This window comes from Vulpes vulpes, chromosome X (genome assembly GCF_048418805.1).
Source record: "Vulpes vulpes isolate BD-2025 chromosome X, VulVul3, whole genome shotgun sequence".
Classification (NCBI taxonomy): Eukaryota; Metazoa; Chordata; class Mammalia; order Carnivora; family Canidae; genus Vulpes; species Vulpes vulpes.
In genome coordinates, this window is record NC_132796.1 from 84,595,653 (window position 1) to 84,609,405 (window position 13,753).

General features: G+C 37.7%; 1 protein-coding gene across 3 annotated transcripts in view; it reads right to left on the reverse strand.

Moving 5' to 3' along the window:
• IL13RA2 (interleukin 13 receptor subunit alpha 2) overlaps nt 1-13,753 on the reverse strand; it is a 48,482-nt gene that overhangs the window by 20,632 nt on the left and 14,097 nt on the right. For 2 of the 3 annotated variants that reach the window (XM_072744576.1, XM_072744577.1), the window contains 4 exons: nt 4,517-4,640; nt 2,333-2,484; nt 991-1,144; nt 355-475 (listed from right to left, as the gene is read on the reverse strand). In XM_072744576.1, the coding sequence (XP_072600677.1) occupies nt 355-475; nt 991-1,144; nt 2,333-2,484; nt 4,517-4,607 (518 nt within the window). In that variant the 5' untranslated portion in view covers nt 4,608-4,640. Of the gene's footprint in view, nt 1-354; nt 476-990; nt 1,145-2,332; nt 2,485-4,516; nt 4,641-8,052; nt 8,185-13,753 lie in introns of those variants that run through there. The other variant, XM_025983892.2, reaches the window with a different exon arrangement.

Sequence of the window (13,753 nt, forward strand, 5' to 3'; positions counted from 1 at the left end):
AGGAAAAGGACCCAGTGTTAATAGGTACCTGTTTTTTAAAAGGCAAGAGTATAAAACATGCCAAAACTTTTTAGGTTATAATCCTATATATCTAAAGGATACAAAATTTAATCCAATGTTTCATTGCTTATATAACCCAGAGAATGCCATCCAGTAGCTACAGCCTAAACCTAATTACTCTCATTGAAAACCCCAAATACTTGTAAACAACCTTCATACTAAATACAATCCTGAAAAACAGTAAGTTTAATTTAGTGAAAGTACAGTTACTTATACTGTAAATTAACTTTTATAAATTTTTTTCTTAATAAGGAATTCTTATTATAAAAATACTTACCAAAAAAAAATACTTACCAGTAAAACAACTGGTAATTGGTATCAAAATGGACACCCATGCCAGGTTTCCAAGAGCAGACTAAATATTGCCAGTTGTAATATACACAGTCCATATCTTGAATTTTAGTTTCCCGATTTCCTAAAGAATGAATGAACTGTGAATGCTTGATGAATCATTTGGGAAATCACTATGCAATTTTAATTCATTTCTTTTAACCTCTCCATTTCATTTAGCAATCAATATAATCAGTAATATTCCAAAAGGAAATTGTTAGAAACCACTTCACTGGAATGGGGCATGTAAAAATTAAAAAAAAAATGCGGCATGTAAAAATAAAAAATTAAAGGGTTCATTTAATGGTACTAGTGTAAGCATATGCAAAGGTACTAATTAATAATTCTAGGATGCTCTGAGCACTCACATACATATTTACTAATATGATCTCAAAACTGGGGACTATATTAACCTAATAAGATGCAGGTTTTGCCAAATGTGTTTGCTGATTTAAAGGATTCAAAAAGGCCAGTCACCCACTCCTAAGAAGAATTCTATCTGTTGCCACACTTTCACCTATATGTACAATCTGGTATATAAGAGTTAAGGGCCTATGGATTGTTCTGACAGTATTAAACATGAGAGAGCTTTATTTTAACCTTGTGGTGATGTCCAATAAGTAGTTTCTGCCCATGAACTTCTAACTTCTGATCCATTTGTGCATTGTGCTGGCAGAAGTGTGTTTATCTTTGCTTCAATACCTTTGTTAAGATCAAACCCATCTTTGTAATGTAGATTCTTGGTAATGATGGTCTGTTTTATAAGAAGATAAGACAAAGTCAAACTTATAAACAGTGACAGCATCATGAGCCACATTATTAGGACTAAGAAGTCACCCTGAAATGTTTCCAATACCTAAGAAACTCCTAATGATTATATCTGATACAATGTCCTAGATATATTCCTGGCAGAGCTCATTTCTGCGTATTATATCATTTGATGAGATCATCTGAATCTTAACACCTTATTCAAAATAACCCCAGGGGTGCCTGGATAGTTTAGCTAGTAGAGCATGCAACTGGATCTTGGGGTTGAGTTCAGCTCATGTTGGGTGTAGAGCCTACTTAAAAACAAACAAACAAGCAAATAAACAATGATGACAACAACAACAACAAACAAAATAAAAAATAACTCTAAAACATTCTGGAGAAGAAGAGTCTCTGTGGCAGGAACTTGAGCTGTAATGAACTTTAAATAGATAATTTTCAGATACCATATGCGTATTACATGACAAATGATCTAATCACATTTCAAATATCACTTGAACTCTTCAGTAATCATATACAGTAAAATCTTGGAGGTAACTGGAGAAAGTCAGACAAATTGCAAGCTTCCAGTGGACTATGATCATGTCATTATCCTTATATTCCTGATATCTGGCACAAAAAATTGCTCAATAAATGTTGGATTTGAATTGTCTCTTGAAACTACCTAAGCCAAATTAGGAAGGTAACAGTATGCCTCATACAACAGAAATCTTTGAACAAACATGCTTCTTTATGTAGTTAATAAGTCAATAAACTTTCATTGAACATTTATTATAATATATGCAAACAACTATGCTGTGTTCTGTGGGGCAAGTACAAAGATAAATAAGACTTAATTCCTACAAAGAAAATCTTATGGTCCATATATAAAACCCTTATATAAGACCCTTATACAGGTATTTAAGTGTAAAATACAGTACAGTGTCTAAGTATTCTTCAAGTCCATATTCCATGGGACCATGTATTTTTTTCCTGTACTTCTCATGGTAGTCTTAATATTGAGTGGGGTGAAAATAGATGTAGCAGGATGCACAGGAGATAACAGCAGGCATGGCAGCTTGTTATTTCTTAATAATGGCTATTGAGATACAGGAATCAGAGTGGACACTGACATCAAAATTACAAGAAAGGTCCTAATAATCATACCAATATTGCAAGTGCATGCTTGACTTACCTTCCAGTTTTCACTATCAATGTTTCGGTATTTTAATTCATATTCTATTGTGCATTCCTTAAAATTATCCGGAAACAGTGGAGGTTGCCATTGCAAAGAGAGATAACCTAAATATCCAGGGTCCACTATCTCAAAATCCTGAGGAGGATTAACTGAAATAAAATAAAACATTTTTACTTTTTTCCTATATCTTGTGACAAAACTTGCTAAATCTAGTTTACTTTCATATGTCCAAGAGCTGGCAAATGGATAAATAAACTGCAGTACATCATCTATACAATGGAATATTATTCAGCCATAAGAAAGAATGAAGTACCGACTTATGCTACAACAGGCAAGAGTCCTGAAAACATTAAGTTAATTTGAAAGAAGCCAGTCAGAAAAGTTAAATAAGACCAATTTATATGAAATATCCAGAATAGGCAAATCCATAGAGACAAAAGTGGCTGCCAGGGGCTGGAGGAAGGGAAGAATAACATGAACACTGAATAAATATTCAATATCCTTTTTGGGGGGGTCTGTAAATATTCTGGAATTAAGTAGTTAAGGGTGTTACACAAGTACACTGTTAAGATACTATAGACCACTGAACAGTACACTTTAAAAGGCTAGGTTTTATGTTATAGAAATCATATCAATAAAGCTGTTAAAAAGTCTAGAACAGGGACGCCTGGGTGGCTCAGGGGTTGAGAGTCTGCCTTCCGCTCAGGGCGTGATTCCCAGGTCCTGGGATCAAGTCCCACATCGGGCTCCCCCTGCAGGGAGCTTGCTTCTCCCTCTGCTTATGTCTCTGCTTCTCTCTCTGTGTCTCTCATGAATTTAAAAAAAAAAAAAAGTCTAGAATACTGCTACATGCAAATATGACTTTGCCTATCTAGGTACTAAGTTTTCACAGAAACAGGCAATTCAACATGCAGTTACCTCTCTGGTTATATAGATCAGAATTTGGCCTAGGATGGGAACGCTTTATTACATAAATCTCTCTAATTGCAAGAACCAATCAGTATTAATTCAGTGTTTACTATATGCATATAACATCATGGCACACATACACACACAAATGGGATAGAAAATGTAAAATATGACCACTATAACTAAATGCCTTAAGAGTTAGAACAAGCAGGAAAAAAAAAAAAAAGAGTTAGAACAAGCAGATCTTGTTCCATTCTGAATCCTCTAATTAAAGTCCAAAGCTAGGGGGGCACTTGATGGGATGAGCACTGGGTGTTATTCTGTATGTTGGTAAATTGAACACCAATAAAAAATAAATTTATTATAAAAAAAAAAGTCCAAAGCTACTCCCTAGAGTATGGCAAACCAGGGCCACTCTTTCGAAGAACTTAAGAAAAAGTGTCAGGCAGCTGAGCAGAGTGGCATCAGAAAAAAGCCCATATTATTTGGGAAGAGGGAGTAGTGTGTGGAAATGGCTCCCCCAATGGCTGGTTTAAAAAACAAACAAATAAATAATTCTATAAACTTCCCTACTAGCAAATCTAATAGTACTATAGTTCTGCCTTCACGTTGCCTTTCTGCTAATAATTTTCTTTCGTTTCTGCCCAGTTATTCATCTTAATGCCTAATCTCATAATACTTATTGAGGTGAAGAAAAGAACCCACAAAAAGAAACCGTGGCACAAATTATGATTTGACATGGGACCCCCACCATGTATCAATAAAGAAAGTCTCTACTGAGGATAAAATGACAGTCTTATTGTTTCAACTCTTAGGGTTACAAACCTTTGTGAAATGTGTTGTTCTGATTACCTTCTCCAAGAAAAAAAATCATTAAACATGATTTAATAATTCTGTAGTTATTCTTAAATTTTACCTTAAATCTCTGTATATTTTTCCATATTTATCTTAAAGGTTAAGGATGGTAAATAAGGAAAGTTTCCAGTTAGTTGAGTACCAGGCAATGAGGTTTCATATAATTAACCTATTTCTTAGAAGACCATACAAAAAGGTATGGAAAAGTGTCTTTTAGTTTGGCTTTTATCCTGCAAAATGTTTGTTATCATTAGTTAACCTTATATGTGAGGCTGACTAGTAAGAACATATCTTGTGTGTATGGACTTCCTGAAATATTTCTAGTAACAATCCATCTACTTGTTATATACTTCCACACGGTAGGTTGAAAAGACAATTAATATCCCAAATTTTAAAACTACTCCATTGTTAGCTTACCTTTTATCTCAGCATTTGAAAGCATAGAGCCAAATGCTGTGCAAACAAGCAGGGTATAGAGGAATCCGACATCCAAATGAATGAAAGCCATTCCTCCAAGATTCAATACTTTGAAGTTTCCACTCTAAAAAGGAAAAACAACATTTTAACTTTATCTTACTTCAAAATAACCAAATGATTAAATGTGTTTAAAAACACATTTAGAAACTCTATGTTCTTTCTACCAGGAATTGGGGAAAACTGTGCCCCTTCGAACCATGGGGGGAAAAATCAGATTTAGAACCAATAAAATGGAAAGAGAGGATTCTAGGCTCATTTTTCTATAAGAGTAAAAAAAGAAAAGCAAAACAAACTTACAAGAAAACTCTTCATACCCACCCCACACAGAGAGACTTTTCCATACATTACATGCTACACCCAGGATAGGATGACTTCAAATAGCCTTCAGCCTGAAGGCTGAGCCAGACCCACCAGAGTGTCCTTATTGGTTCACAGTGGGAGTTATGATATCATTAATCTCCATAGCAACCCTCTCCCCCAGCAACAAAGTAAATACGCTGATATGTATATTCTTTTCTGAGATTAAAAAGTATTTGAAAGTTATCTGACTACTAAGAAAGCATAGAACCTACACCCAAGCCTCAGATACCTCAAAACTTTGCTCCATTTCTTCATAAATATTAAACCACCATCCTCTACTCTTTATCTGTTCCATCCTTCCCTGCTTCCTGTATCAGTAAATAGCACCAAGACGCCTGTGTGGCTCAGGGGTTGAGGTCTGCCTTTGGCTCGGGTCGTGATCCCAGATCCTGGGATCGAGTCCCGCATCGGACTCCCTGCACAGAGCCTGCTTCTCTCTCTGCCTGTGTCTCTGCCTCTCTCTCTCTCTCTCTGTATCTCTCATGATAAATAAAATCTTAAAAAAAAAAAGATAAATAAAATCTTAAAAAAAAAAAAGGAAATAGTACCATCATCTTCCTAGTTGTCCAAACCAAAAAACCAGAGAGTTTTTCTCAACTTCTCCCTCTCCCATACAACCTCTCCATTATCACTATCTCTTCCAAGATGAAGAACTTATCATCAGGATCTCATTAGCCAGTCTTTCCTGCCTCCAAACCGTTCTCCATATCACAACACAGCAAGAATAACCTCTCTAAAGGGTAAATCTTACTTTTCACCCATTTTTTAAAACAACACTTCATTATAATAGAATACAACTTAACAGTCTTTACATTCTTGAAGAATATCGGGTTGTATGATCAAAATTTAAAGAATTCATGTCTCCACATACCTACTTAACCAAAAATTACTCTCTTTTCAAAGAAAAACCACAACTCCCAGTTCTATACTTCTCTTTGAGCCTATATTCCTGGAACCAACAATTTCACAGGAAGCTAATGAGTAAAGGTCACTATTCCAACATTCAGAAATTACCTTTCTTTTCTCCTACATAAATTCATTAAACAGAGGAGACTCTCTCTCCCTGCACCACCCTCTTCAACCTACCTGGTCCATATGTAATGTTCTAATGTTGGTAAGTTTCAATTATGACATCATAGAATCTTGAGATCAAACTATTAAAGCCAGCATGTATTTCAGAGACTATGTTAGACCAGCTTCATTTATATACTGGGAAATAAAACAGATTTGCCCAAGATTACACAGCCAGTTAGTAAGAGATTTGGGAGTAGGACAGAAATATGATTCTTAATCCAGTGTACTTCCACCCTATTATGCTGGATCCCACAGGTTTGAGGATTATGAAAGCTCTTCCTCTGGGACTCCAGCATTTAAGTCTTCCTTCAATTAGCTAGCCCGACTGAATCAACACCATGCTATTTTTTTCTATGTCTCATAAAATCATAAGAGAAAAGCATTTTTCTTACTGAGGTTCAATAAATCTCTCTCTTCAATTCCTCCCTGGGCACATGCAAACCTACTATTGTCCTCCCAAGCATCTGTAAGTGGTAGGTAGGTCTATCAACAGATCTTCCACAGAGCTGCTCTCATGGATTGAGATGAACACACTGGTTCCTTTGGGATCTAAGGCAGCAAATAGGTCTGACAAAGAGAAATCCTTTCATATTACTAATAAGGATGAAGACAATTAGAGCTCCCTTAAACTGCTCCCAGAGAGATCTTTAAAGTTCTCTCTCCCGTATCAATCTGCCCTTACATATTTTCATAGCCCTGTGCCATGTGCAGCACAAATCGTAAGAGTTAAAAATCCCTTGATTCTACTCCTTTTATAGGCTACTGAAATGTGATTCAGGCTATCAAATAGCATATTTCCTAGATCAGCCCAACACATTAATGCAAAGGTAGGAAATGGAATAGCTGGTGTCCTGAGTCACTTGTCTACAAACCTATGAAAAGAGTTCCCTGAATTACAATACACTTAGGATCCCATCTAGACTTTCTCACACAAATGAATATGAAGACAACTCTTTCCTTGGCTTCTGGGTTACAAGATTGTCACTTGTGCAATGAGGTGCTTTACACACTAAATGGTTACTAGGAAAGACAGAATTCTTCACAAGAGGGGAAGGGACCTGAAGACAAAGGGAAGATGGTGATGAAAACACAGACATACACATACACTTAAGAGTTTCTGATATACTCTCCACCCCCAGCCCACAGTTAACCACTCATCTGGTCTTAACTCCTTATTTTTAAAAATGAGGAAATACCAAGGATGGAAGATGAATTGTCCAAACTCACACAACTTACTGGTGGCAGAGCTAGCACTGAAAACTAGCTCTCATAAGCCCTTTCCACTGAGTAGACAATAAGTTCTCTTATTATAAGGAGTCTTGTCCTGCATCTATTTTACCAGAATCCCCTGAACCTTGGTCAACCTACTCTCACCACCGAAACCATCAACCCACCACAGTTTTACCATCATGACATTTTGGCAGAATAATAATAAGCTTTCACTGAGCACCTTTTTTTTTTTTTGCCAAATTCTATTCCAGGTAAATCTTGTCCAAGATAAAAGGTACAAGTGACGAGTCATAAGGTCTGTAATAGTAGCAATCTTCCTACTATTTATTTAGCATTTACAGCATTCCAGACACTACCCTGTACTAAGCACTCTACATACATTATATCATATAATATTTATAGTCAGTCTCTGATGTATGTACTATTTTCATTCCCATTTTAAAGACCAGAAGCTGAGGCACAGAGAAATTAAACAACTTCCTGCAAGTCACGCAGACCATAAATGGTGAAGCTTGGATTTGAATCCAGACAGTCTAGTACCAGAGTCCTTGATGATAACCACTAGGCTAGGCATTTTCCACTGCTAAGATCAATGTGGAGGGCAGCTTCCTGTTTCTACCCACTAAGTTTCACACAACACTATTGCTTAAACAGTTTCCCACTGAGAATCTCCTTTAGAATGGCAAGCCTAAACTATTTCCTGTTTTCAGCCTCACTTCCCCACCTCTTCAAAGCCATGCTACATAATCCCCTTGTTCTATGAGGTGGCAGGAGATAATCTTTGCATGATTGGAAAAACTCCAGGTACTTACCAATAATATGGTTTCTCAAGAAATGAATTATCATAGGCAATTATCACAGGTCCTCTTTTTTTTCTCCTCTTCACTTTGGAGACATTAATTAGAATCTCTAATACTTCCCTTCCTGTCTGATAATCAAGCACACTGAAAAAAAATATATAGATGTTCCTGAAATAGCCAGCAGGCCAGGATAGAGATTCTATAAGTCACAAGACAGGGGTGGGAGGTTATGGGTGGGGCTAAAAGCATCTAAAGCGAATTTAGAATTACAGCAAGGTATGTAAAAGCTGACAGGACTAATTAATCTTTGGATAAACAAATAGATATATAGCTGAGAAACTTGTTATAATAAAAGACACAATGTTGTAAGTATCAACCTGGATTTCAACCCTGCCTCAACCACTAATGTTCCTGGAAGCAAATTATAATTCAATTTCCATCTATAAAATGGAGGTAATGACACCAGCCTGGCAGATTTGTGCTGTAGATTAAATAAGACAATGCATCTGAAAGTACTACAAGAAGAGTAAATTGCTCTGTGTGCTTAGGAGGAGTTTGTCTACTTATCAACTGAAGACAGGTCCATTTTTGTTGATCCATTAGTTGTCTTTACTGATATTTGTCTCAATAACAATAACTTCATGCATTTTGCTTATTTTTTTACAGTTTACAAAGAACTTATTGAATTATTTTAACAAATTCACAGGTGTATAAGGTTGGTATTACATATTTACAATCAGTAACATTGTGGCTTGAAGTGATGTGACTTGCACAATATCTCACAGCTGGTACAATCTGTATGGAAAGGCAAGGTAAAAGAAGAAACAGAAAAAATGCTGCAAGCCAAAGAATGCAGTCACTTACATAATATGGATTTGTGAGGGTAAAAAGTGCCTTTTCTGCCTTGACAAAGAAATACAAAAAGACAATTCCAACGTATCTAAAATGATTACAGGTTCTTGTTTTGTTTATAAAGGCAGTGAGCAAGTTGCAGAAACAAATAATTATTTTTTAGAAAATAATGAATGGGGATCCCTGGGTGGCTCAGCGGTTTAGCGCCTGCCTTTGGCCCAGGGCACGATCCTGGAGACCCGGGAGCGAGTCCCACGTCGGGCTCCCGGCATGGAGCCTGCTTCTCCCTCTGCCTGTGTCTCTGCCTCTCTCTATGTCTATGATGAATAAATAAAATCTTAAAAAAAAAAGAAAATAATGGAGTTTTACAATGCCACTTCAAGTAACTTCTTAAAAAACACATAAAGCATGGCCATGTTATTTATGTTGCCATTAGACTGGAAAAAAAAAACAATGTTAAAAAATCTGATACTTTCCATTCATATTATTTAAAGTATAAAGTCAGCCAAAGCAATAAGAAAGAGAAAATGGAAAAACAGAGAAGTAGAGTTTAGGGAGAGAAAAATGGAAAAGTAGAGGGATTGCAAAGTTAAATGTCATCAGTGGGTGAAACAATTAATTTATGGGTCTTACGTGAGAAGGCATACTAACTAGGAGATCTGGGCTCTAGCACCAACTTTGCCACAGAATTTAGAAAATAATAATACTAGAGACTAGAGTTTTTTAAGCTCTTTTCAAGTGTCAAGCTCTGTGCCAGATACTTGATAGGGACTAGCTCACTTGAGTCTCACAAACATTTTTTTAAATTTATTTATTCATGAGAGACACACACAGAGAGGCAGAGACACAGGCAGAGGGAGAAGCAGGCTCCATGCAGGGAGCCTGATGTGGGACTCAATCCCGGGTCTCCAGGATCACGCCCTGGACTGAAGGCGGTGCTAAACGGCTGAGCCACAGGGGCTGCCCTGAGCCACCGGGGCTGCCCAAGTCTCACGAACATTGAGAGTTACTATATTATTATCCCAATATTACAAATGAGTCATTTGAGGCTCAGAAAAGTTAAGTCAATTACTCAAGGTTATATAACTTAAGAGAAGATGTGTATACCTGATTTCTTAAAAGACTATGTTCCTTTTAACATATGATACTGTCTTTCAACTTATCCCACTTCAGTGAAGCTCAATTTCCTCTCATACAAGTTATCCCTGGGATATCACTGTTTCACCAGTTAATCTGCTGTGTATCCATGCATGGTTTCAGGATGTGACTCAAAAGCACTAGCTTCCTGAATAACTAATCTCGTTTTAAGGAGACCATCCAACATGCACAAACGTCTATTCATAGCTTCTGGTGTATGGCCATGACTCAGCATCATAATCAGCACCCTTAGAACCTGCCAGATCCTGAGTTCTGACAACATGCTGAGATCAATACGTGACTTAATCAGCATATGACTGGTGGTGAGTCAAATTTAATTTATATAATAACTAGCAAATAATTAGAACAAATTATGAAAGAATTAATAATTTGTCATTCATAAAGAATGCTGAAGATGATTTTATAAAAAAAACCTTTGAATCAGACAGATACATCATGCTTGCCACTAGTCAACTCCAAGTCACCTCCCACAAAAATACACAAAAACGTTAAGCACATGCTGAATGATAAAAATCACTGTAGACCAATGAAATATAGCTAGGATCTCTTCAACAAATACCACTTTAACAACTGGTTATCTATAACATGATTGTATTTGTGTCCTTGACAACATTATACTCTAACATTGTATATTGATACTTATGCAATATGTTAAAAAAAATCTTGTGAAACACAGGTAGTCATCTTATTCCCTAATTCTTTTTGTAGATGCTTTCCTGCATGACATCCTGAGATCATCCAGCTAACAAGTTTCCTAAAGCATTCACATAGCCAGTGAATTCAGTTTTGAGCTACAATAGCAACTGCCAGATTTACAGTATTAATTCATGAAGCAGTTTATACATTTCAGAATCAGTCCCTAATCTGAGCTGATCAGGGCTTTATTAGTTTATAATGCCACCCAGAAAACCACCAACAGGCTTTTACAACCGCTTAAAAAAAAACCCTCCCACTTCATCTACTTCTTAGAACAGGTCAAATTGTTATTATGAAATATACCTTACATTCTATTCAAGTGAAGTCACAGCTGTAGAGCAATGCAGTATCTTGAAAGGCACCACTTCTCTGGAACTAGCAAAACAATCTCTTTTGTTCAACACCCTTCTCCCCACTACCAGATGCTCCCAAATACTTGTCAGCAAGCAAACACTGTGTACTCAAAACATTCACTTTGCACATAATAACTTCAAAAGTAAATAAGAGTGTGCCCCACCCCCTCCAATAGAGTAAAAACAGAATACAAATTGTACCACAGCAGGTCTTTTTTTTTTTTTAGATTTTATTTATTTATTCATGAGAGACACACACACAGAGAGGCAGATACACAGGCAGAGGGAGAAGCAGGCTCCATGCAGGGAGCCCGATGTGGGACTTGATCCCGGGACTCCAGGATCACACACTGGGCCAAATGCAGGCGCTAAACCGCTGAGCCACCCAGGGATCCCCCATAGCAGGTTTTATATGACTTCAAGGTTATTCTACCAGTATGTTCCTTCATGTCCATGAGGTATAAACTGTAAATATATGAAAATATGGTATTATATCATACATAGTACCATCCATTATAGAAAAGAATGCTAACAAAAACATATCAATATTTCTATCATGTATTCATTATTTAACAATCAGTTCTGGGAGCCTACTACATGCCAGGCCCTTTTCCAGGCATAAGAGATACAACAGTGAACAAGCAAAAAACATGCCCTCCTAGTACTTTCTGGTGTGGGAGAGAGCCCATAAACATATCAAATAATTATAATTGCTAATTATAATTTTTATAAAGAAAAATAAAGCAAGATAATATGAAAGAGAGTAATAAGGGCTCTTTTTAGATGGGGTAGCCAGGGAATGCCTCTCTGAAAGAGTGGCATTAAGGACCTCAAGAAGTAAGGAAATAAATCAGGTAAAGACACAAGAGAAGAATCTTCCAGGTAGAAGGAACAGCACATTCAAATGCCCTGATAAGGGAAATCAGCTTAGTAGTTCTAGAAATAGCAAGACCAGCAGGACAGGAAAGAGAAAAGGTCATATGATCCCATAAAGATAGGCAGACTATAGACCACGGTAATAAATCTCTCATTTATTTTAGTAAAATGGGAGGCAACTGGACAGTTTTAAGTATAGTAACACGATGTATTACATAACTATTACATAATATGTATGGGGAAAGGGCAGAAGCAATTATGCAGGCTAAAGCTGATGGTGACAGGGATCAAGCTGATAGCAAGTGGAGATGCTAATAGGATCTACTGATAGACTGAGTGCAGAGTATCAGAGGATGATGCCTCTATTTTTCTCATGGGCAACTGGATAATTATTAATGTGCCCTGGGGATGATAGACAAGAGTTCAGCTTTCTATGGTTCAGTTTAAACTGCCTAACTAGTAGCCCAGGTGGCTCAGTGGTTTAGCACCATCTTCAGCCCCAGGTGTGATCCTGGAGACCCAGGATCGGGTCCCGCATCGGGCTCCCTGCATGGAGCCTGCTTCTCCCTCTGCCTGTGTCTCTGCTTCTATCTCTCTCTGTGTGTGTCTCTCATGAATAAATTAATAAAATCTTTTAAAAAATAAAATAAAATAGGGCAGTGCCGGTGGCGCAGCGGTTTAGCGCCACCTGCAGCCCAGGGCGTGATCCCGGAGACCCTGGATGGAGTCCCACGTCGGGCTCTCTGCATGGAGCCTGCTTCTCCCTCTGCCTGTGTCTCTGCCTCTCTCTGTGTGTGTGTGTCTTTCATGAATAAATAAAATTAAAAAAAAAAAGATCTAATGGATTTGGCCAATGGGAAATAATTGGTGACATTGATAAGGGACCAGGTGGAATATCTGAAGCAAAACTCAGATTAAAGTGGGTTCAGGAAAGAATGGATGGGCCAATGGAGACAACGAGCACAGATAACTCTGCTGAGAAGTTTGCTATAAAGGGACCTATGTGATCACAGGTGCTCCTGCTGAGAGGAAATCACTCATTTTTTCCCTCAAGAAAGCATAAATGGAGAACATCTTATATGAAGGTCTGATCCTACTTTTCCTTGTTTTTTTAAAAAGGTTTATTTATTTATATATATTTTTAAAGATTTTATTTATTTATTCATTCATGAAAGACAGAGAGAGAGAGAGAGAGAGAGAGAGAGGCAGAGATATAGGCAGAGGGAGAAGCAGGCTCCATGCAAGGAGCCGGATGTGGGACTCAATCCTGGGACTCCAGGATCACACCCTGGGCCGAAGGCAGGCGCCAAACCTCTGAGCCACCCAGGGATCCCTGGTTTATTTATTTATATTAAAGAGAGACAGCGCATGCATGCACAGAGGGTAGGGGCAGAGGGAAAGAATCCTTTTTTTAAAAAAAAAAACTGTTTATTTCAGAGAGAGTGTGTGTGCAAGCTGGGAGTATGGGCAGAGGGAGAAGGGGAGCAGACTCCCCACTAAGGCAGGCCTGGCTGGATCTCTGGACCCTGAGATCACAACCTGAGCAGAAACCAAGAGTCAGACACTCAACTGACTGAGCCACCTAGGCACCCCTAGGGAGAGAGAATCCTTAAGCAGGCTCCATGCTAAGCACAGAGCCCAACTTGGGGCTCCATCCCACAACACGGAGATCACAATCTAAGCCAAAACCAAGAGTCAGACACTCAGAAAGGGTACCATACCAAAGCAGAACATTCTTTCTAGGACAACTAGAAACTATCAAAGTTTAGTTTCACTAG